Genomic DNA, 25,769 nt, shown 5'->3' with positions numbered 1-25,769 from the left:
AAATCTTTTTTTATGAGAGTCACTGTGAAAGGAGGGCAGTGATAACCTAGATCAAACCAGTTATTCAGGTTCATAAACAAAAGGGAGAGAAAAGGACTATTTTTACTTGGATCCATTCTGTGGAAATACTAGTAAAACCAAACCTCCTCACTTTGAGATGTGTTTTCTTTGAGCCTGTGAATTTCTTCTTTCACTGAATGATGCCTCATTATGTGCACTGTTAACATGGCCTGCTCTCCATGGAAGAGTCATGTGAAAGTTCTATCCTCCAAAAGGGTACTGGGCTTGCCTTCCTTTTGCTGCTTTTCACATTTTAAATCTCAATGGAACATTCATCTTCATTCAGTAGAAATTGTTATCATTTCCAGTTTGTAAAAGAGCCAGGTCCTGAAAGGTAGCTGGAAATTTAGAAAGCAAAAAGTGATCATTTTATTTTTCTCTATATTATTAACATGTTTCCAGAAACCTAGACTCTAGCTCCTCTTTCTGCTTATTTGCTGCAGTTTTGAAATATTCAATATATTTCAATATATTCAGTATGAAGGCCATTATGACTAGAACTTGCTATGAATTCTGCACTAAGGTTTTGTCCACAGCTGTCTATTATTGTTTCCATTACCAACACCCATGAAAATATATTTTAGATTATTTCTTACCACGCAAATTTGCAGTAAGGTTTTGTACCCATGGAAGGCAAGATTTCTTTACAAAGTAAAAATAAACTTTTATTAAGATTTTATCCTGCTTCTTGGTTATATTATTTAAAAATTTTTTCCATGGGAAGAATACCACATTTTTCCCCTTTTACTAGCATGAAAATCTATATAATATCACTCAGTTCCCCATCAACCCTACTCTTTAAATATATTCCCAGATATCTATCAAACTATCAAATAGTTTCCTGTTTGAAAACTATAGTGTCTCTTTTTTCTCCAGACTAGGAAATAATGTTTTTAGATGTTATTCTCTATTAATATTTATCAAGTTTAAACTATTTGCACAAAAAAGGAAATCTTCTTTTCCAGTACAATCAAGTGGATAGTGACCTAGTTCTTATAGGATTATTCTCAACAATTATGTTATTATGTGGAAGCTTAAATATTATGCCTTGAATGTACAGGCATTGTTGGTTTAGGCAACAACTGCTTGCCCAGTGATAGGTCTTTTATATATCCAGACTATAAAGTGCCTTATTTTCATATTTATAAAGGGCCTGGGAAAACTGATAAGTAGTCCTGTTACCAATGCAGCCAGGGGAGAATTTGAAACTTCTGTGTCAGTATGATGACTGTACTTTCAGTTTTTCGAAACTGAAAGGCTGAACTTCCACCTTGAGAGAAGAAAGAAAGAATTTTTCTTTTCTTTATCAGCAATTCAGGCAAGTCTGACATTGTTTCATAACACTTCTGAGAAATTCAGATTTACAACTCTTGCACTTGTGCCAGAGCCTGGTCATGTTGGTCTGTTCTGCTCCGTCCCAGCTGGCAGAAGAGAGGAGATAGACGCTTTGCCCTGCTATCAGGGCATAAATCACTGCAGAGATTCAGATAGTCTGAGACTGAAGATTGTTTATTATCTCACCAAATTCTGCCCAGATCTATTTGATAGGGTGGACAGATGTGTGGGTATGATAACTTGGTAGTCGAGTTATATTTCCGATATGGTCTGTCTCTAAAGGATCTCTGATTCTTTATGTCATGTGCAGTTAAGTCATTGATGACATACTATGGCCCTGGAGACAATTCAAGGAAACCATCCTACACTAGACGTTATTTTAGCCTTTATGTTCATGATTATAAAACCATGTGCAATCTGGACTTGTAATCTGCCTATCCTACCACCCACAGTTGGCTGCCATCCTCTTAAGATTACCAGAGAAAGGTTTCCCAAAACTGATTCTTTCTCCCAAATATTTTCTCATCTACTGCTCTGTTGAACAAGAAGTAAGATTAAGAAGCTTGGTTTGGGTTTTTGGTAATCCATTTTCAAACTAGCATGTGCCTCCAAAGGGTGAATAATTTGTTGTCCCCAAGCATATGCAAACATACTGGTTAGGCTTCCAAGGACAAACTCAGGCCTTTGAAACAAAGTCAGTTTGAAAATGTACTTTCTATGCTCAAGGGTACTTCTCAGTGTTTTTTCCTTCTCCCTTTATTGTTCTGCTGCATTTCATTTGGAGATGCAAGAAAAAAGGTATAGAGGAGGGCTTCAGGAAGATTTAACCCAGAGTAAAAATGATTAGGGTTAGGCAAGAACCGTTATTATATTGTCATATGTAAAAATATCTGGGGATGAATGCAGCTGTGTGAATTTCAGAGCTCTTTTTCTCCTGCTACCATAAATAACTCTTACTTGTCTTGAGTATGACCCCTATACAACCACTAAGTGATCCTAGGAGGTCTGCAGCAATTTCAGTAGACTCTTGCAACTAAAATATCATTTGTCATATTGCATTTGCAATATAAATGCTTGAGGATGGAGTTGAGTGTCTATGAGAATTTTTTTTTTTTTTTTTTTTGCGGTACACGGGCCTCTCACTGTTGTGGCCTCTCCCGTTACGGAGCACGCGCAGGCTCAGCGGCCATGGCTCACGGGCCCAGCCGCTCCGCGGCATGTGGGATCTTCCCGGACCGGGGCACGAACCTGTGTCCCCTGCATCGGCAGGCGGACTCTCAACCACTGCACCACCAGGGAAGCCCAGCAAATGTTATTTTAAGGGGTGATAGGTTATTACAATCTCTTGTCTGTTTTAACTGTGGGGAGTTGATTGTGGCTGGACAAGTTCATGTCCCAGTGCCAAGAAGGAGGCAAAGCTGAACAGGTGCCCCAAGGGCAGTCCCACCTGGCTTACCTAGAGATCCAGAATCCCCTGGGTGTCTGATCTGGAAGGCTAAACTCACTAAAGGAAGTTCCAAAATCCTTTTCAACTGTAGTTTCCCCATTGTTTAGTTCTAAATTTTGATTTATTTCTTCATTGACTAGAATATTTTTAAGATAATTTTTTTCTGCGAAGGAACACAGATGGTCATTTTCTGTGTCTGTGTGGATCCTAAGCATGTTCTTCTGCTGGCTTCACACAAGAAATTAGTACAAAATTGTACATTTTTGGGTAACAGTTCTGTTCCCTTGAAGTTCAGTACCTGTTGCTCCATGGTCTTCTGACTTTTTGTGCTATAGAGAAGATGTCTGGGGAAGCCTTATATTTATTTTTAGAAAGCTTGTTTTTCCTGCTTCGGTGCATGTGCGGTTTCTTTTTCTTTTATTCTTACAATTTAGAATTTAGTATTTTCTTATGTGGAGCCTACCAAATGGGTCTACAAGAGCAATCCATGAATTTAAGTTCAAAACCTACAGTTAAAATACCAGACATTATGTAGACATTCAAATAGCCTATTTATCCTAAGACATGTATTCAGGTTGAATTCTGAGAAAAATGCGGGTAGTTTATAAAATTCAGGAGAAAAATGCTTTGCCATTCTGAGACCACAGTGAGAGCATCTTCTTTCTCACGTGCTGTGGAAGCTTTGAAGAGCCACACTCCTAATCCAGTTAGCCTGCCACCCAGTCCATGGTTCCCATGGAGGCAGCACATTGTAGTGGCTGAGTGCAGACTCTATAGAGTCCCACTGCATGGACTTGCTCCCAGCTCTGCCACTTCCTAGCTGTGTGTTCTTGGGCCAATTACTTTGCTTCACTAAGGGTACCTTCCTCATGTGTAACATGGAGATAACAATAGCCTCTGCATAAGTTAATGTGAAGATCAATGAGACCAAGCATATGAAGTGTCCAGGACAGTGCCTGGGACACACGAAGTGCCATATAGATGCGAGCTGCTATTATTGTTATTATTATTACTACTATTATTATTGTTGTGGCCTTATTATTAGTACTATTACTAGGCAATGAAGAGAACTTTGTTTAGCAATAAAAGTGAGCCCCTTATTGATTTCTAACCAGGATTCAAATTCTTTTGTTGACTACATATTGCCAAGCCTTTCCCATTAAAAAAGGAAGGAAGTTTGGTAGTTCATTAAGCTTAGTAGTCCTTTTGTTTCAAAACAACTCTGTGTAACACCCAGAAACATATGCCAATTGCTAGAAAGTACAGTCCCTCTTTAACAAAGAATATGAAAATAATGTGCTTTTAGATTAAGAATCTGTGATATATAAAATGTTATATAAGTAGTAGGGAGTAGCTAATAAAAATAGTTAAGCATTTTGCCTCTATAAAAGAACATATAAATATATGAACATTATATCATGCAGCAATAAAATACCCTTCGTTCTTGCACTTTGGAGTAATGAGCCTAATTGCCCAAGATCGTAGGTCCCACCAAAATTGTCTCTGAAAAGTGTACCTTATAGCATAGGAAATTGGAATCAAAGTTAACAAAATATCAAAGGAATTGAATAGGAGTTAAATTTATTGACTTTAGAATAGGTCATAAGTCCTGGAAATCTGATGGACAAGTCAATTAAATATGAGTCCTGAAATATCCTGTTTTAAAGTTTTTATTTTTTCAGTCTTACCTCTAGACTTTATTAGCTTCTCAAAGATACAGGAATGACTGATTCAAAAGGGATGAAAGGGATGATAACCTGAAATTGTGCCCATAGCAAGATACCTGTGTCATCTAAGGACTGAATATGTATGATTTCTGTCATAAAGTCAATAATATTTTATCATATACCAAGTGTACATAATAGCTTGTTATGGCCTTCCAAAAACAGTTCATTTGTGAAGTCAAAATCTCTCAGGAAGTTGACATCATAAAGTCTTTTATGTTTCAATCAGCATTATTACAGAATGCTTGGTAAATGTGTAGAGCACTGATTTAGTGTCATAAAAAATTATTAAAAACTCTCTATCCCTCACCTTCTAGGACATTATGTGAGATGATGCAGTGATTCTCAAGTTTTAACATGCCTAAGAATCACCTGGAGATAGGATGAAAATTTCAGGCTCCTGGACCCCATCTCCAGACATTCTGATTTATCAGATCCAAGATGGGATCAGGGAATCAGTATTTTTACCAGTCACCCCAGGTGACTCATATCTTCTGATGGTGGTCTTCTGAGCACATTTTGAGTAACACACATAATTCTTATGGCGTGCATAACACAGTTCCTGGCACACATGAACTTTTCTTCCTTTTTTCCTCTTCTCATTTCCTTTTTCCTTTATTTTTAAAATGCCCCCCACCAACCCCATCCCTTAGCCAACTCTGCTTTACCGTGTCCTGGGGACAGGGTGGCTCTGAAGCACATCAAGGGTGCTGCAGTTTCAAGGGATCATTGAACCACATGGGAGGTTTTGGTTGCAGGGAGCTGGTACTAACCCTATTTCTTCCCACTTCTCCTAGGACCTTGTTCCTTCAACTATTCCCTCATTCGTTTTACTCTATTTAATGACTCCTCTTTAGACTACTTATCGGTTTAGTCTTCCTCATCGTAAACTATTTAAAAATATTTCTTTTGAAACTGCTCAAGCTCCCATTCCATCTTCCTTTCTAACCCTCACTGCCAAAATTCTTGGTTGAAATTATCGAAGAAAAGAGTGTAGAGAGAGAAGAGAGAAACTAAAAGCACACGTTGATAAATGCCTGCATGGAGGATGTAGGAAGGAGAAACCAGTGAACAAGTGAAAGAAGAAGCAACTAAAGGGGTGGGGGAACCTGGATGTTGCAGTGCCATCTGTGGGGAGGCTGGAAGAAGGGTCTAGGCTGATAATAGTTCTAGAATTGTGAGGGCCGAGGAAAGTTTCTTGTTTGGAGACTGGGGTATTGTAGGTTCCCTTGGGAGCTGTTCCTGTTATGATTAAGTGGATTGAGTAAGTGGGTGCTGAGTAAGTGGAGATTCTGCATAGATGACTGTTCTTCTCTTCCAATGCACATGCATTTATATAGCAAACATCAGATAAAGAAAAAAAAAAAAAAGTTGAAATCAGTGTTCATTTACACAAAAAGAGATAAGTGTGACCAAGATGGCATCACACGGTACAGATTTCTTGGATTGTTTGCCAGATGTTCACAGGTAAATTGATTCATTTATCACAATATCACATAAGAAAGACATTATTTGGAAAGCACTCTGGAGTGAATTCTAAACATATGTTTATCTTAGTCATTAAGAATGTAGACTTCCTGGTTAGCTTTTCACATTAAGGTTGGCACCCCTGTTCTCTTTCTTTTGCAGATCAAGCTTCTTACTCCTAAGTGGTCTAATTTGAGCTCAAGATGCAGAATATTTGGACTTTAGTACATTGCAGAAATATATCACTCTGAAATCTGCAAATACAGTCTCAAAGAAAACACTTTACTTACAGGAAACTGAGAGCTAAAGTGATCTCATATTCACATTCCAATTTTGGTTTCACTTAGTGCTTGGGATAAAAATTACTTCTCTGAATACAATTTTGTTACTTTTTTCTCAGCTTACTTTCTTAAAACACTGAGTAGACTCAGTAAAGTCTGAAACCATACATCTATTTCACTGAAAAGTGAAAGCCGAGTAGAAAGCTGAATGGCTAAATTTTTAAATAATGCATTTAAAAAATAATGAGGGGGTGCTTCCCTGGTGGCGCAGTGGTTGAGAGTCCGCCTGCCGATGCAGGGGACACGGGTTCGTGCTCCGGTCTGGGAGGATCCCACATGCCGCGGAGCGGCTGGGCCCGTGAGCCATGGCCGCTGAGCCTGCGCGTCCGGAGCCTGTGCTCCGCAATGGGAGAGGCCACAACAGTGAGAGGCCCGCGCACTGGAAAAAAAAAAAACAAAAATGAGGGTTCTTACTACCAGCTATGCGATGAGACGTTGCTGAATTGCTTGTTATATAGATCTGGTAATAGCTGTCTTACTTTAAACATACACTTCAGGGGACACCCAGTGGTTAAAAGGAGTAAATTTCTTGTACAGTGTTCAGTTGGAATAAAATATTTCTTGTCTCAGCCGTGATAATACCTTGCCAACTTTGTTTTTCTGAATGAGCATATGTTAGGAGTGTGTGTGTGTGTGTGTGTGTGTGTGTGTGTGTGTGTGTGTGTGTTTTAAGAAGAAAGGGCTTTGATTTTGACTTTTATATAAATTTCTTCAAATATTTGAAAACTTAAAAATTATAAGATTAGAAATGTTAAAAATATGATTAAACTTTTCCTTTAATGAAGACATAAATGGTATTTAGAAATGAGAAATAAGTGACTGAGAGTCATGAATAAGAAAAAAAATTTAATCTTTTTGACCAAGAAATTCCAATTCTAGGAATTTGTTTCAAGTACATAATCAGAGGTGTACTCGATAGCTATGTACAAAGATATTCTCCATAGCTTTATTTACAATAATAACAAACTAGGGGAGAAACAAGTGTACAGCCATAATGAATTGGTGAAGTTACAGCACAAACATAGTGACTAAGGCATCTTTAACACCATGCTTTGCAGAACATGTAGCAGTGGAGGAACATGTTTATGTTATAGGTAAAGAAAAATGATGAAAGACCAGCAATTCCATGTATTTAACAGATTGTGCATATTTATGTATTTGCATAAAAATAGAGAAATAACTGAAAGTAGTTGTCTTGATTGGTAAGATTTGGAGTAATTTACGTTTTCTTCTTACTACTTTTCTCTTTATTCTAAATGTATTTTCTTTTAATCAGAGGAAAAAGAATAATAAACAGCATAGATAGTAAAAGAATAATGGAAGAGAGTGTTTTAACAATGATCAAAACTAAATCTATGCATCCGTCTGCTTAGACCTTAAAGGGAGAAGTGTTTTACATGTGCGTCTTTTTCCTTTGGAACCTTCCAGAGTAAGGAGGCTGCCGCCACCGTGTGTGTGTGCGGGCGCGTGTGCATGTGTTTGACTAGAAGTGCATCTCTTAGATATGGACAGAGAATTAGGATTTAAGCACTAAGGCAGCTTAGAGGGCAAGGATTTTTTTTTTTTTTTTTTTTTTTTGACTGCGTTGGGTCTTTGTTGCTGTGCACGGGCTTTCTATAGTTGCAGCGAGCAGGGGCTACTCTTCCTTGTGGTGCTCGGGCTTCTGATCGCGGTGGCTTCTCTTGTTGCAGAGCATGGGCTCTAGGCGCGCGGGCTTCAGTAGTTGTGGCACGCGGGCTCACTAGTTATGGCTCGTGGGCTCTAGAGCACAGGCTCAGTAGTTGTGGCGCACGGGCTTAGTTGCTCTGCAACATGTGGTATCTTCCCGGACCAGGGCTGGAACCCATGTCCCCAGCATTGGCAGGTGGATTCTTAACCACTGCGCCACCAGGGAAGTCCCAAGGATTATTAATTATTTTTAGTTTATGGTCCCTTCAAAATCCGATGAAAACTGATCTTTTTCTCTGAAAAGGACATACATATGTGAATACAAGAATGCAAAAAAAAAATGTGACATACAACTTAAAGAGGTTTAGAGATACACACCATCCCCACCCCTGAGGTGGGGGCAGTCTTGTCGAGTAGATATATTCAGGAGGCATCATCTAATATTTTCCCAGTTGGCTTGTTGTTGATGGCTGAAATTCCACCGTTAGCAACTTCCTTAAACTTTGAGTTAAACATTGCCTTCCCTTGGGTCCTCTTTTAAATTGTGGATGTTCCTAGGAGGGATAATATATTAATTATTAACACTTTGGTGAGAAGTAGTTTAATAAGAGGGAAAACGAATTATGTAAGAACTACTTTTATAGATTTGATAAAGGTAGTAGAGAACTAGCGATCATTTGATATTGATAGCTAACACATATGTAGGCATTACACACACACACACACACACACACACACACACCCCTTACAAGCACCCCATTCTCCTGATGAGGAAATTGAGGCACAACTTGATTAAATGACCTGTCCAGGTTCACACAGTAATATAAGAGTGGAGCCAGGATGGAACATACTTTCCAAAGTCTATACTTTCAACTAGTATCCAGAACTGTTCATAAAATTATCTATTTTCAGAATTCTACTTAAAGCCACCTCCATAGACTTTCTTACCACTGTTGTCAATTTTTGTAACTCACTTCTCTAACTTTTCACTGCCTTCTTTCTTCCTTGTATTATACCCTCTTTTTACTCAGGAAGATCATAAAACAAGGTTAAATCATTCCCATTCCTTTGGATCTAAAATGTAAGTGTAGGCACAGCTGCTCCCTCCTTATGGATAGTAAATGAAGCGGGGAAGGAAGCTAAGTCACAGCAGAGGTAGAGCCAGGAGAAAGATAGCGTTCTCCTGACTCCCAGTCAATGCAGCCATCTCGAGACTAGAAAGACATGAGATAGACCACTTCAAGGACTTCCAGTTGGAGATAATGAATGGCACTGAGTAATCAGGAAAAAAAATTCAGTGCTGGCCACCATAACGTGTGTTATTAAGGGCTTTGTGGAGGCGACGTTTCATTCACTGAGTAAATTTCTATGTTAGGTTGTGAGTTAATAATAAGACATCATTATGACCTATTTATCAGTGTTTCCCAGGGGACTAACATATCCTATTTACCAAATTGCATTGCATTTATACTTCCAATTGCATTTATACTACCAAATTGCATTTATACTTCCTTCTGTAGTCATAGCGACTTGTACTTGTTTGTAGACTACTTAGAACCATGGTGTAAACGAACATTTGCGAGTAAGAGTCACAGCCTTATGATTGCTAGTGTTGGGGTATCTGACCTCCCTTTGAAAGACGTCTTTTCCTAGATACTATTTTCCAATAAAGCATGTGTTTTCATGTGGAAACACAATATTTCTTTTCATTCTAGGGGGTGACTATTAACTAATGGAACTGATTTGTCAACAAATGTGTCAAAGCATATATTTTAATGAGAATTCTTATCCTGAAAAATACTACATTTCATCAAGCCTAGGACACCACTGATCTAAAAATGCGCTGATTAGAAAATGCTAAGAAAGAAAAAAACTGTCTGCTAAAAATAATGTTGAAGTTTCTGAAGACCATTCAACAAACAGGATTTTAAAAATGGCTTGAGCAATTATTTGAATGTGTTAGCTACCAAGTTGAACCCTTGAGGGTTTCGATGTTCATTTAATGCAAACATTCTTGTGTATTTGTGTGCTCACAAATTCTGTCAAATATAACATCTAATCTGTTATGTAACGGATTATCTCAAACTGGAGAATCCCTAGCCTGCTTTCTCTTGAGGGCTATTACTTTGGTGGAAATGTGGACCAGCTCCCTTTCTCACACTTCGGGGTGGAGAAGAGAATCGCTGGATTGGAACCTTCAGGAACTCTTTGACACCTTCATGGCAGGGAAGGGCACTGTGTCTTAGCTGGGGCAGAAGAACTCTCACCCACAGGTTGACTTCATTATCACTGGAATCTTTGGGGGATGGGAATCTAAAACCCAACTTGACCCTTTCTTCGTACCCAGCTCCTCACTCTTAAAAGGTATTTGTTGAGCTTCTTGGATTGGTGAGTTTATAGTTTTGATCAAATTTGGAAATGTTTTGACCATTATTTCTTCAAATATTTTGTTTTGTCTCCTCATCTCTCTCTTCTTTGGAGGCTGCGGTTGTATATGTATGGGCTGCTTGGAGTTGCCCCACAGCTCACTGATGCTCTGTTCCCTGTCCTCTAGCCCTTCACTCTCTGTTTCATTTTGGATAGTTTCCATTGCTAGATCTCCAAATTCGCTAATCTTTTCTTCTGCAATGTCTCATCAGTTCTTAATCCCAATGTATTTTTTATCTCAGACATTTTTATCTTTAGAAGTTTGATTTAGGTGGTTTTTAAAAAAAATATTTGCTATGTCTCTCCTGAACATACTTTTAAAAAACTTTTTCTTTTGAAATAATTATAGATTACCAGAAAGTTGCAAAGACAGTGTGACTGGTGCTGTGTATCCTTCACCCAGCTTCCCCATTGGTTACATCTCCTGCAACTATAGTACAATAGCAAAACTAGGAAACCGCCATTGGTACACGTATATATAGTTCTATGCCATTTTGTTACATGTGTGGATTCACGTAGTCAGCCCTGCAATCAAGATACTATGCTTTTTGGGGCTTCCCTCGTGGTGCGGTGGTTGAGAGTCCGCCTGCCGATGCAGGGGACGCAGGTTCATGCCCCGGTCCGGGAAGATCCCACATGCCGCGGAGCGGCTGGGCCCGTGAGCCATGGCCGCTGAGCCTGCGCGTCCGGAGCCTGTGCTCCACAACGGGAGAGGCCGCAACAGTGAGAGGCCCGCGTATACTATGCTTTTTGAACATTATATTTTCCTGTGTTTGGAAAACAAAGTTGTATTTTTCTGCTTCTATGCATGCCTTGTAATTTTTGATTAGATGATAAACAGATATGAATTTTATATTGCATTGAGTGTTTTTTATTATTGTTGCTTTAAGTTTTCCTGAGCTTTGTTCTGGGACACAGTTAAGTTACCCGGAAACACTTTGATCCTTTGGGGTTTGCTTTTAATCTTTGTTTGGCTAGAACAGAGCAACCTTTAGAGGAGGCCTACATTTTCTTGGTTTTTTTTTTTTCTTATTCAATTGAACCTGTGCCCCTGCAGTGGAAGCGTGGAATCTTAACCACTGGACCACCAGGGAAATTCCAGTCCTCCTTTTTCTTCTGCATTCTCTACCCAGTGATTCTGACTGCTGGAAACATGTCCTATTCCTGGTCCCTGGGAGCCCCTGTGATTATGCCTCTGCTCCTTATGGGTGGTCTTTCCCCAGACTCAGGCTCTTCTCACAGGCATGCACATGCAGATTTCTGGAGCTCACTTTTATAGCTCTCCTCTCTGGCGCCCTCCCTTTGAGCCCCTCGAGTGCCCTTGACCCTCAAACTCCCAGCTCCATCTCCTCAACCCAGAGAGACAGACAGCCGTTGCATGATCCGGCAGCTGGAAACTCTGCAGGCAGTAAGCTGTGGCGATCACAGGGCGCCCCTGGTTTGTTTCCCTCGCAGGGAATACTGTCCTTGCTGCCTGGTGTCCAGCCTCTGAAAACCACTGTTGCATATAATTGTCGAGGGTTTTCTTTAGTTATTTAAGGCAGAAACACTCCTCACTTTTTAATCCAAATTTTCTTACATAAGAACATCATTAATGTAAAAAGGAAACAAAGCTGTATTTGAAAGGAGGCTGTGGCCCATCTTACAGACTGAAGTACCTTCTTTTACTATGAAGTTGAGTTAAATTTTTCTCATTTATAAGCTGAGTCACCGACTTACTTCTGTGTTCATTTACTAATGAGTTTTAGTGTTCTCCAGATATTTTACTAATATATGTGCCACCCAGGCTGTTGAAATCACCTGTTCCATATCCTGTCCTGACACCCTGTAGTACCTCAGCAGGGTCCTTGCCACTCTCAGGAAACATATTGAGGTCATGTCTATTCCTGCAGATCTTGTTGACCCTAAATCACACCCCACACACACACGCCCACGCTCACACACCGTGTGACAGTGACGACACCTATGGGACCTATCAGAGCAAGGTCCAGAGGGGCCGTCATCTTTGACAGCTGATGCACGAATATCAGGACGTGCTGATCTGGCTCTGGTCGGCCTAACTCATTAGGTGGGCCTTTCAGCATCAACCCTGGAAGTGGTCCCGGGTTTCCCTTAGCTAGCATTTATTGAGTAATCATAGTATCTCTGACTGTGGGCTTAGATGCATTGCATTTATACTTTCACGTAATCTCCAGACCTCACACAAGGCCAGGAACAGGACATGTTCTCACCAGTCGGAATCACTGGGTTGAGTACTCAGAAGGGTATCATTGCTGTATTGAAAACAAATTACTTCTATCTGAAGGCTGCTCTTGTCCAACCTAGCAGCGCTTAAAAGCAAACCTCAAAAGGATCAAACTGTTTCCAAGTAACTGCATCCATTAATAGAATCATGGCTAGTCCTAAAGAAAAATCACTTTCTATCCAATGAAGAAACAATTCTTTTTCTATTATATAAATAACAAAAGCTCATAGAAAATTCTCAACAGCCACTAAGACCCCTCATGAGTTGAAATTAGATGCACTGGGGTTGCCCTGGAGAGATGAGTCTGTCCCATTGCTACCTGTTCAAGGCCTTGGGCCTCTCTCTTCAGAGCGGGGTTTTCCAACATGTGGGCCACACCTCATCTCATTTAATCCTCTCAGTCTCTCTCTGAGGTACAAGTAGGGTTATTCTTATTTTTCAGGTGAGAAAATTCGTGTTTAGAAATGCTCATAAACTTGCCTGAGGTCTTACAGCTGGCATTGGGTACAGCCAGGATTCCTGCCACATGTGTCAAAAAGTAGGACCATTGTTCTAGAGGATTCGGCACTTTTCTTTACAGATTCACTAGGTCTCAGGATGACATGAAGCCTCACTTGAGGGGCCTTTCCTGAGATTTTAGGAGATAATGACACAGCTTTGCCTGGCTCTTGGAATTTCACTGTTACTTGAAAACAGTTTTTAAGACTTGAGTTCTGATTCATTCAATAAAACCTTTTATTATGAACCACAACAAACATACAAGAAAGGCACGCCATTAATTCTATTCATGTCTTCCTACAGCAGCATATAGGATGGATCTAATCTGTGCATTCTTTATCGATCTTGTCTGTGCAAGCAGAGGTGCCTGTTTTACCAGTCTTGTGGCTGGCAGACTCTGAACCTCTTTTGAGATGGGGGAGGCTGCTTCCAGTAGAAGGTGTGGATTCATAGTCCATGGGAACAGGACCTGTGTATACTCAGGAGTCTGCACCCAAGCAGGAGAAATCACACAAGTTCTCTGTAAATGGACGGGACTTGATGTCCTGGGGTTAGAGTCCAGTAAAGGTAAATCTGGTGTGGACGATTACACTTCTGCCCCTGTCAATCATCAGGACTGAGGCCCTGTGACAGGCTGTCCTGCAAGGAACGAATGACTCAGCCAGGCCTGCGACCTGATATAGAGGAATGAGGGCAAGCTGTTGCTGACCATTTCCTTTCTATAAAACTTAAGTTAAACAAAGAAGCACTCATAAATAATAGAGGGAATGTGATTGAATGGCAAGGGAAAATCTGCTCAGTAACCTTTAGTCTATGGGTTTATGGAAATGAAGAAAAATAGTTTAACGCAAAATTTGAATTATCCTAGGATTGGTGTTCTCATTTAACATCTTAATCTTTTAGAGACCACAGCATACCTGTGTGTTAGGACAAATGCAGAATCATGTATGAGTGAGCTTGTTTTGAGTTTTCACTTACTTTGAGTAAATGAATTCTGTTCTATCTGAGGGTAGATCCAGCCCTATCACAGTTGTGAATATGCAGACCTAGCTGGGTGAGAAATGTGTCCAGGCCAGAGTGGGATTTGTAAGGACCGATGCTGATGGTGAGGGTGAGCGGGAGTGAGGGTGAGGAAGACACTGCAAAACTAAGTACAAGGTGATGTGAAGCCAAAGGACTTTGAGAACTTTTCACATGGAGGCAAAGGAGGACTCACAAGGACTAGATGGTACTCAGAGAAGGTCAGGAAGCAAGCCAAGGCCTGGAAGAAACTGATGATCCCAAACACACCCGACTGCGGGGCCATAATGAACCCACCTCACTTCAGACCAAATATCTTGATCCAGCATCCTGTATCATCTCATACCATGTATGCCTGTGCCCATCTTGCTTCAGCTGCAGGAACATATTTCTGTTCCTCCAACTTGCCAAACCCATCCCATCCTACCTCAGGGCCTTTGCATGTGCTATTCTATCCACCTAGAATGCCTCCCTTCCCCCATGCGATATTTACATGATTGGTTTATTTATAGTCAGGTCTCAGTCAAATGTCTTTCTTTGTCTATCCTGTCTGAAGGAACCCTCAGCCAGCCACTCTCTGTTACATGACCCTGTTTTATTGACTTTATAGCACTCATCACTCTCTGAAATCATCTTGGCTTTTGTTGACTTATTTAGAGTCTGAGTCCTCCTACTGGAATGTAAGCACTAGGAGAGTAAGCCCTTTTTTTGTTTGTTTGTTTAATTGGTCATTATATCCCCACTGCCTAGAATAGGACCAGGCTCCTGGCCAGGGTTCAATAAATGTCTGTCCAATAAGTAGAGGGATGCATGAAGTCAAACACAGTTGAAGAGAGAACCACGTCATATATCAGCCAAAACAATCTGTATGGTTACTAATCTGAGAATAAGGGGTCTGTGCTCTGGTATGTATGTGTATTTCTAAGCTTTTGTGTTGTGTTTTAAGTGCCTGACATTATTAAGCCCTTTATAAATATTAGATAATAGAGGATCATTTTTACAAATTCTACTCTTGTTTCAGCTAAACTAAATTGGTCCTTTGTAGACTAAGTAATTCAGGCAGCTCAGAGGGCAAGGCAAACTTCAATAGGTCATACCCACAGGAAATCTGAGATATCCTCAGTTGAGTTTAAAAATATTGAATTTATTAATAAATTATTTTTCAGAGTAAATCGTAAGTTTATATACAGTTAAAATTAAAATCAGCATGTGTGCTGAGTTTATATAAACAATCAGCATGTGTATTAAGTTAAAATAGTTATTTTTAACTTAATAGTGTCATAACTCAGCCGAAGAGAAAGTTTTTTAATTCTCACGGGCAAATCTTAGCTAATGTGTTGTAGTGGAATTCTTCTACAGATAAATCAGAGTCTGGTATGTGCATTTTGATTGTGAGAATTGGAGCTGTAGTTAGTGCAGGATTTAAATGGGACCTTCCTTGATTATAGCTGAGACCACAGGCTAATAGCTAGAGTGTGGGACAGCTATGGAACAGTGTACACTGACCTGACCTTTCTGGGCTTCAGTCTCCTCAGTGGAAAATGAGGAGGTTGAATTGGAGAATGAGATTAAAATGAATAACCCCAATGCTGTATTCTTGTCTTCATTTCTTATATCCAACCCCTTACACTGAATCCATGTATACATTATGGTTATCAGAAGCTATTTGTTAAGACACCTTGTATTTTGAAAAGAGACTTGTGATATGGATAAAACTTAGGCCATCCCCTCCTTTTACCATCTCCCATATCACACTCAAATTACTAACTTTTTAGCAGCCTCCTTTATTTCTATCTCATTTATCTAGGATTTTTTCTTCCTTTGGTTGATGGTAGTGCATGAATGCTTAGGATAGACTGTTTGGTCTACAGGTAATACCTGGCTTCTGCAAAGGCCTCTCAAGGCCCTCAGATACCCATCTTATTAAAATGTGTCCACGCTGTTGTTTCGGGGATCTTCCTGAAGTGCTCTGAGAATGGTCAACCAGGGGACACATAAAGATTGTACTCTGAGGACAGCAAGCTAAGTTCTGTCTTTTCTTCTTGCTAAGGTAGTATTTGCCCTGAAGGAAAAGAAGGCTTCAGCTCAAGCTTCCGTGGCAGGCATTTTTCACAAAGTTAAGCAACATAAATTTTGCTAAATATCTTCTAAATGTTAAAGAATTCAACCAAATTGTTCTCAATTATATATTTTTCAAAAATTTTCAGAAGTTGTATGTAGGTGGACATACAACTCTTCACTGTGTTATATATCACCTAATTAGCATGATCATCCCTCCTGTATTCAATTCTTACAGTACATTCTTCACATTTTATAGATGTTGGATCATACTGTCACCATTTTACATTATAAAACTTTATACGCTTGCTTCTTTGAAATATAGATATTCATAAGTAAAAGATAGAAGATATCAAGTCCTTGTTGAGAAAGCAACTGTGTATTTTACCTCCCCCCCCTCGTTTATTGTCCTTTCAACAGTTAAGTAGTTATAGTTATATAAGAAATTACATAAAAAGCACAATGAAGCACTCTTAACCCCACTATCAGAAGATAACCCCATATGAACTTGAGACCATATCATTCATGTTATTTTATAATGTGACATTTCTTTATGTGAAATATTAATAATATACTTGCATTTAATGGAATATTCTTCTAAACCTGATCATTAAATAACCATATGATATTTCATCCTGTAACTGTTCATAACATAACCCCTTATGTGGGAGGCAGTGTAGGTAGGTAAGAGAATAGGGACTGAAACAGACATGCTACTTTTGACTAGCTGTGACCATGGCCAAGTTGTGTACTCATCCCATTCCTCCATCTCCTTACCCATAAAATTGGCATGACAGCTTTATTTTGGGTAATTTGAAGATTAAATAAGTTGTAACACATGGTACTTAAACAGAGCACTGACAATAGTGCTGTACTATACTCTATTATTAGAGCATTATTATTCTATTATTACCTATAATTTTATTATTCTAGTAGAATAATTAAACACATGGTAAGACACATGGTAAGAACTCAATAAACATTCATTATTACCTATAATGTTTTTAGCTTTTTGCTGTTAGAATACTGTGATGAATATATTTGAAGAAAAAAGGCTTTTGCTCTTGTCATATTATTTCCCTAAGATAAATTTTTAGATGTATTGCCATCTTTGATACTTGCTGCTAAGTCACCCTCTGTGGAGGCTGTACTAACATCTGCTCTCCGTAGCACTCAGGGTAAGAGAGAAAGCACGTACTTTCTCACGGTGAGCGATGATGTTCTGGGAGTGCACTGTGGTGGAAAATGACAACTCCCATGTGAGGATTTCTGTAGTGCTCCAAACCACTGAATATTGAACAACTGGGGACTATTCAATGTACAATACTCTTTGTTTTTAATATTTATATAGTCTTCTGGCGAAGACATGAAAAAATAAAAACATGTTCTTTTTTTGCGTACTTAGTATATTAGTCTGAATTTTGCCTGAAAAGATATTTGTATTGATAGGAAAATGTACACTTGACTACATTGTGAAGATGTCTTCTCCTATAGAAATTAATATTTCCTATTTTCAGAAAAAAGCGACAAAGCTTGGGAGCAGTCAACCCTCCAGAACTCAGGCTGGTGGAACAGCTCCGGTCACCAAGGTCAGTCATTTCCTGAGCAAGAAAAGACCCCTACTCTACAGGTGTACCATTAGTGGGTGGGACTTGTAGGGAAGGTAAACAGTGTCCATATATCACTGAAAGTTTTTGAACAAAGTACCAATTCTGTGCTGGTGGGGGTAGTGTGAGGCAGGAGGCATGTAATTTCTTACTAATGATTTGAAAGATTTAAAACTTTGCAAAGCCATCTATGTTATTATTCTTACTGGCATATAATAATGTGTCCAAAAATATGCATTATTACCACAAATATCTATAAACAATATTTGACTTTTGCACACACCAGATTTTCTTCATGAGTATTAACCACACCAGGCTCTTTGCTAAGTGTGCTATATAATTATCTTAGGTAATCCCGTCACAACCTTATAATTATTATTCCTTTATACCTGAGGAAACCTGGGCTCAGAGAGGTTAAGTAACCTCGGCAAGATCACAAAGCCAGTAAGATGGAGGTAGGGTTCAAAGCCAGGTTTCCAGTTCACACAAGGTCCTGGACCTTATAAACTCTGATTGAGCCTTCTTTGGTAATATGACACTACAAAGCTTCGCAACTTATAAAAATCACTGAAATTTCATCTTGCAAGATAAGATGTAACTACCATTTTAGCTAGTAGTTTTCAATATATAAAATAGTTTTGTTCCTCCCATTTCAGCTTGTGATCTTCCAGTGTGTCCAAGATTATCAAAAACCTTAACCTATGTCAGGATTGCCTACACAACTATTGTAAATAAGCATTTTTCCTTTAAAACTGGTAGCTCTCCTATGGAGGGCTGTGGACTTTCTCATGGATGTTACTTGCTTGGTGAAGAGTTCGCATTTTAGTGCCTTCTGGAGTCTCAGCTGCCCTCCTAGCCCCTAAAATGTACCCAAAGTAAAACTCAACTGAGAAATGAGAAGAGGCTGGGCAAATGTATCTCTGCTGCGGTTGCCCTCGGTAGTCCTCATCTTCTATTGTTTGGAGGTCTCCAACTAAAAAAGATTTTCTGGATACTTCCTATCTTTTACAGTATTAGGACCTGTATTTAACTTATGCTTAATAATTTAAAATGAGAAGTCTCATTAGCAAAACCCCAACCTCATGAGGTTTAGTGAATCATTTGTAAATTGTTTCTAGAATTATCATTACCTAAACTCCTAGAGGGTTGGTACCTTGTGGAAAATCGTGCTTAGTTTTTGTTTTTGTTTTTCCCTTGAATTTCGTGGTAAGAAGCAGTCCCTTTCCCATCATCTTTCCACACAGGAGTATCATCCAATCATTTCAAGGTGGAATGCTTACAAAGAATTTGGCCATCCTCCCCAAACCTGCTAGGTCTCAGGAAGCTGTGGGAGGGAGTGTAACTGGGAGGTGGACACATTTAGCCACATAGTTATTGTTTTAGTTTACTGGCAAACTTGTAATTCTTTCCTTGGCTTCTGACACTGCCTTCTCCTATCTCTCCTTGGCTTCTGACACTGCCTTCTCCTTTCTGCATTCTTCTCTTGATTATTCTTTTTCACTGTGGTTTCCTGACTCAATTTCCTTCACCAGTTTCCTGAATATTAGTTTTTCCAGGATTTAATTCTTCATTCCTTCCTTTCTATATCTTTAACTCTTATAGAGTATTAGAAGAAAAAAATACATATGCTTTCTTGTTTTTCTTATTTTGTCTTTTGATGCCAGATTGAAAGGGCTTGGTATCATCATCACCTAAAAATGATCATTCCCATGCATCATTCAGAAAAGCTGGGGGTAATAGCATTTGTGATCCCTTGAAGCATTTTAACACAATTAATTATCATAACACACACAGGCAAATAATATTCTCCCAACACATGACATGACAAAATAGTAAATACAATTGGCAGTGAGAATTAGGCCTGGTTTTCTTGATTCTGGACACATTCAACTCGAAAGTTAAAGTGACAATTTTACAATTATTAAGAAAATCATAGTCAGTATTAAAGATTCAGTATTTAATGATAGAATGGTTAGTTACCATGTATTGCAGAACTGTTTTATGAGACTTCTTACAAAATCAGTAATTATGTGCACACTTCTGCCATGCAGTCCTGGGCTTGGAGGATCCAGAGCACTTAAGTGGCATAGATATCTCTATTGAATAACTCAAAATAATTATTATAAGATGTTTAGTGATTAAAATTAAATTTTTGATAAATTAATAATGAGGACTAATGAGGCTATAGAAATTAGACTCTTGACCCGGGTTCTTTGGTGGGGCTAATGGAGGACTCTCGGAGGGCTCACGCAAAGGAGTACTTCCCAGGACTTCTGTTGCCAGTGTCCTTGTCCTCACGGTGAGAGATAGCCACCCCTGCCTCTGCAGGAGACCCTCCAACACTAGCAGGAACCAGAACTTGATGAAGAAATGCAGATTCCAGAATCTTGGACAGAACATTTACAAGCCGTGTGGATGAAAGGCTCTTGGTGCTGCAGCCAGGAGTCAGTGCTGTGCCTTTGAGGTGGGAGAGCCAACTTCAGGACACTGGTCCACAAGAGACCTCCCAGTTCCACGTATATGAAATGGCGAAAATCTCCCAGAGATCTCCATCTCAACACCAAGACCCAGCTTCACTCAACGACCAGCAAGCTACAGTGCTGGACACCCTATGCCAAACAACTAGCAAGACAGGAACACAACCCCACCCATTAGCAGAGAGGCTGCCTAAAATCATAATAAGTCCACAGACACCCAAAACACACCACCAGATGTGGACCTGCCCACCAGAAAGACAAGATCCAGCCTCATCCACCAGAACACAGGCACTGGTCCCCTCCACCAGGAAGCCTACACAACCCACTGAACCAACGTTAGCCACTGGGGACAGACACCAAAAACAACGGGAACTACGAACCTGCAGCCTGCCAAAAGGAGACCCCAAACACAGTAAGATAAGCAAAATGAGAAGACAGAAAACCACAGCACATGAAGGAGGAAGGTAAAAACCCACCAGACCTAACAAATAAAGAGGAAATAGGCAGTCTGCCTGAAAAAGAATTCAGAATAATGATAGTAAAGATGATCCAAAATCTTGGAAATAGAATAGAGAAAATGCAAGAAACATTTAACAAGGACCTAGGAGAACTAAAGAGGAAACAAGCAACAATGAACAACACAATAAATGAAATTTAAAATACTCTAGAAGGGATCAATAGCAGAATAACTGAGACAGAAGAACGGATAAATGACCTGGAAGATAAAGTAGTGGAAATAACTACTGCAGAACAGAATAAAGAAAAAAGAATGAAAAGAACAGAGGACAGTCTTAGAGACCTCTAGGAAAACATTACATGCACCAACATTCGAATTATAGGGGTTCCAGAAGAAGAAGAGAAAAAGAAAGGGACTGAGAAAATATTTGAAGAGATTATAGTTGAAAACTTCCCTAATATGGGAAAGGAAATAGTTAATCAAGTCCAGGAAGCACAGAGAGTCCCATACAGGATAAATCCAAGGAGAAACATGCCAAGACACATATTAATCAAACTGTCAAAAATTAAATACAAAGAAAACATATTAAAAGCAGCAAGGGAAAAACAACAAATAACACACAAGGGAATCCCCATGAGGTTAACATCTGATCTTTCAGCAGAAACTCTGCAAGCCAGAAGGGACTGGCAGAACATATTTAAAGTGATGAAGGAGAAAAACCTACAACCAAGATTACTCTAACCAGCAAGGATCTCATTCAGATTTGATAGAGAAATTAAACCCTTTATAGACAAGCAAAAGCTGAGAGAGTTCAGCACCACCAAACCAGCTTTACAACAAATGCTAAAGGATCTTCTCTAGGCAATAAACACAAGAGAAGGAAAAGAACTACAATAACAAACCCAAAAGAATTAAGAAAATGGGAATAGGAACATACATACCGATAATTACCTTAAATGTAAATGGATTAAATGCTACAACCAAAAGACACAGACTGGCTGAATGGATACAAAAACAAGACCCATATATATGCTGTCTACAAGACACCCACTTCAGACCTAGAGACACATACAGACTGAAAGTGAGGGGATGGAAAAAGCTATTCCATGCAAATGGAAACCAAAAGAAAACTGGAGTAGCAATTCTCATATCAGACAAAATAGACTTTAAAATAAAGACTATTAGAAGAGACAAAGAAGGACACTACATAATGATCAAGGGATCGATCCAATAAGAAGAGAGAACAATTGTAAATATTTATGCACCCAACATAGGAGCACCTCAATACATAAGTCAAATACTAACAGCCATAAAAGGGGAAATCGACAGTAACACATTCATAGTAGGGGACTTTAACACCCCACTTTCACCAATGCACAGATCATCCAAAATGAAAATAAATAGGGGAACACAAGCTTTAAATGATACATTAAACAAGATGGACTTAATTTATATTTATAGGACATTCCATCCAAAAACAACAGAATACACATTTTTCTCAAGTGCTCATGGAACATTCTCCAGGATAGATCATATCTTGGGTCACAAATCAAGCCTTGGTAAATTTAAGAAAATTGAAATTGTATCAAGTATCTTTTCTGACCACAACGCTATGAGACTAGATATCAATTACAGGAAAAGATCTGTAAAAAATACAAACACATGGAGGCTAAACAATACACTACTTAATAATGAAGTGATCACTGAAGAAATCGAAGAGGAAATAAAAAAATACCTAGAAACAAATGACAATGGAGACATGACGACCCAAAACCTATGGGATGCAGCAAAAGCAGTTCTAAGAGGGAAGTTTATAGCAATAAAATCCTACCTTAAGAAACAGGAAACATCTTGAATAAACAACCTAAGCTTGCACCTAAAGCAATTAGAGAAAGAAGAACAAAAAAACCCCAAAGTTAGCAGAAGGAAAGAAATCATAAAGATCAGATCAGAAATAAATGAAAAAGAAATGAAGGAGACGATAGCAAAGCTCAATAAAACTAAAAGCTGGTTCTTTGAGAAGATAAACAAAATTGATAAGCCATTAGCCAGACTCATCAAGAAAAAAAGGGAGAAGACTCATACAAAGAGAATTAGAAATGAAAAAGGAGAAGTAACAACTGACACTGCAGAAATACAAAAGATCATGAGAGATTACTACAAGCAACTCTATGCCAATAAAATGGACAACCTGGAAGAAATGGACAAATACTTAGAAATGCACAACCTGCCAAGACTGAATCAGGAAGAAATAGAAAATATGAACAGACCAATCACAAGCAGTGTAATTGAAGCAGTGATTAAAAATCTTCCAACAAACAAAAGCCCAGGACCAGATGGCTTCACAGCTGAATTCCATCAAACATTTAGAGAAGAGCTAACACCTATCCTTCTCAAACTCTTCCAAAATACAGCAGAGGGAGGAACACTTCCAAATTCATTCTACGAGGCCACCATCACCCTGATACCAAAACCAGACAAGGATGTCACAAAGAAAGAAAACTACAGGCCAATATCACTGATGAACATAGATGCAAAAATCCTCAACAAAATACTAGCAAACAGAATCCAACAGCATATTAAAAGGATCATACACCATGATCAAGTGGGGTTTATTCCAGGAATGCAAGATTTCTTCAATATATGCAAATCAATCGATGTGATAAACCATATTAACAAATTGAAGGACAAAAACCATATGATCATCTCAATAGATGCAGAGAAATCTTTTGACAAAATTCAGCACCAAATTATGATAAAAACCCTCCAGAAAGTAGGCATAGAGGGAACTTTCCTCAACATAATAAAGGCCATATATGACAAACCCACAGCCAACATCGTCCTCAATGGTGAAAAACTGAAAGCATTTCCTCTAAGATCGGGAAGAACACAAGGTTGCCCACTCTCACCACTATTATTCAACATAGTTTTGCAAGGTTTAGCCACAGCAATCAGAAATAAAAGGAATCAGAAATAAAAGGAATCCAAATCAGAAAAGAAGAAGTAAAGCTGTCACTGTTTGCAGATTACATGATACTATACATAGAGAATCCTAAAGATGCTACCAGAAAACTACTAGAACTAATCAATGAATTTGGTAAAGTAGCAGGATACAAAATTAATGCACAGAAATCTCTGGCATTCCTATACACTAATGATGAAAAATCTGATAGTGAAATCAAGAAAACACTCCCATTTACCATTGCAACAAAATGTATAAAATATGTAAGAATAAACCTACCTAAGGAGACAAAAGACCTGTATGCAGAAAATTATAAGACACTGATGAAAGAAATTGAAGATCATACTAATAGATGGCGAGATATACCATGTTCTTGGATTGGAAGAATCAACATTGTGAAAATGACTCTACTACCCAAAGCAATCTACAGATTCAATGCAATCCCTATCAAACTACCACTGTCATTTTTCACAGAACTAGAACAAAAAATTTCACAATTTGTATGGAAACACAAAAGACCCCGAATAGCCAAAGCAATCTTGAGAAAGAAAAGTGGAGCTGGAGGAATCAGGCTCCCTGACTTCAGACTATACTACAAAGCTACAGTAATCAAGACAGTATGGTACTGGCACAAAAACAGAAAGATATAGATCAATGAAACAGGATAGAAAGCCCAGAGATATACCCACACACATATGGTCACCTTATCTTTGATAAAGGAGGCAGGAATATACAGTGGAGAAAGGACAGCCTCTTCAATAAGTGGTGCTGGGATAACTGGACAGGTACATGTAAAAGTATGAGATTAGATCACTCCCTAACACCATACACAAAAATAAGCTCAAAGTGGATTAAAGACCTAAATGTAAGGCCAGACACTATCCAACTCTTAGAGGAAAACATAGGCAGAACACTCTATGACATAAATCACAGCAAGATCCTTTTTGACCCACCTCCTAGAGAAATGGAAATAAAAACAAAAATAAACAAATGGGACCTAATGAAACTTCAAAGCTTTTGCACAGCAAAGGAAACCCTAACCAAGACCAAAAGACAACCCTCAGAACGGGAGAAAATATTTGCAAATGAAGCAACTGACAAAGGATTAATCTCCAAAATTTACAAGCAGCTCATGCAGCTCAGTAACAGAAAAACAAACAACCCAATCCAAAAATGGGCAGAAAACCTAAATAGACATTTCTCCAAAGAAGATATACACACTGCCGACAAACACATGAAAGAATGCTCAGCGTCATTAATCATTAGAGAAATGCAAATCAAAACTACAATGAGATATCATCTCACACCAGTGAGAATGGCCATCATCAAAAAATCTAGAAACAATATATGCTGGGGAGGGTGTGGAGAAAAGGGAACACTCTTGCACTGCTGGTGGGAATGTGAATTGGTACATCCACTATGGAGAACAGTATGGAGGTTCCTTAAAAAACTGCAAATAGAACTACCATATGACCCAGCAATCCCACTACTGGGCATATACCCTGAGAAAACCATAATTCAAAAAGAGTCATGTACCAAAATGTTCATTGCAGCTTTATTTACAATAGCCAGAAGATGGAAACAACCTAAGTGTCCATCATCGGATGAATGGATAAAGAAGATGTGGCACATATATACAATGCAATATTACTCAGCCATAAAATGAAACGAATTTGAGCTATTTGTAATGAAGTGGAAGGACCTAGAGTCTGTCATACAGAGTGAAGTAAGTCAGAAAGAGAAAAACAAATACCGTATGCTAACACATATATATGGAATTTAAGAAAAAAAATGTCATGAAGAACCTAGGGGTAAGACAGGAATAAGGACACAGACCTACTAGAGAATAGGCTTGAGGATATGGGGAGGGGGAAGGGTAAGCTGTGACAAAGTGAGAGAGTGGCATGGACATATATACACTACTAAATGTAAAATAGATAGCTAGTGGGAAGCAGCCGCATAGCACAGGGAGATCA

At 38.9% G+C, this 25,769-nt stretch overlaps 1 protein-coding gene across 8 annotated transcripts in view; it reads left to right on the top strand.

Moving 5' to 3' along the window:
• The window catches only part of CAST (calpastatin), a 128,050-nt gene that overhangs the window by 15,437 nt on the left and 86,844 nt on the right, over positions 1-25,769 (top strand). For 5 of the 8 annotated variants that reach the window (XM_027100560.1, XM_027100558.1, XM_027100564.1 and 2 more), the window contains one exon: positions 17,808-17,879. The exons of the other annotated variants lie outside the window; for them this stretch is intronic. In XM_027100560.1, the coding sequence (XP_026956361.1) occupies positions 17,808-17,879 (72 nt within the window). The remainder of the gene's footprint in view (positions 1-17,807; positions 17,880-25,769) is intronic. 8 annotated transcript variants of the gene reach the window in all.

The sequence above is a fragment of the Aethalodelphis obliquidens genome, unplaced genomic scaffold (genome assembly GCF_003676395.1).
Source record: "Aethalodelphis obliquidens isolate GAN/ISIS:26980383/991018 unplaced genomic scaffold, ASM367639v1 scaffold4, whole genome shotgun sequence".
NCBI lineage: Eukaryota > Metazoa > Chordata > Mammalia > Artiodactyla > Delphinidae > Aethalodelphis > Aethalodelphis obliquidens.
The sequence above is the reverse complement of the archived record's forward strand: the minus strand, read 5'-3'. Positions and strand labels throughout refer to the sequence as shown.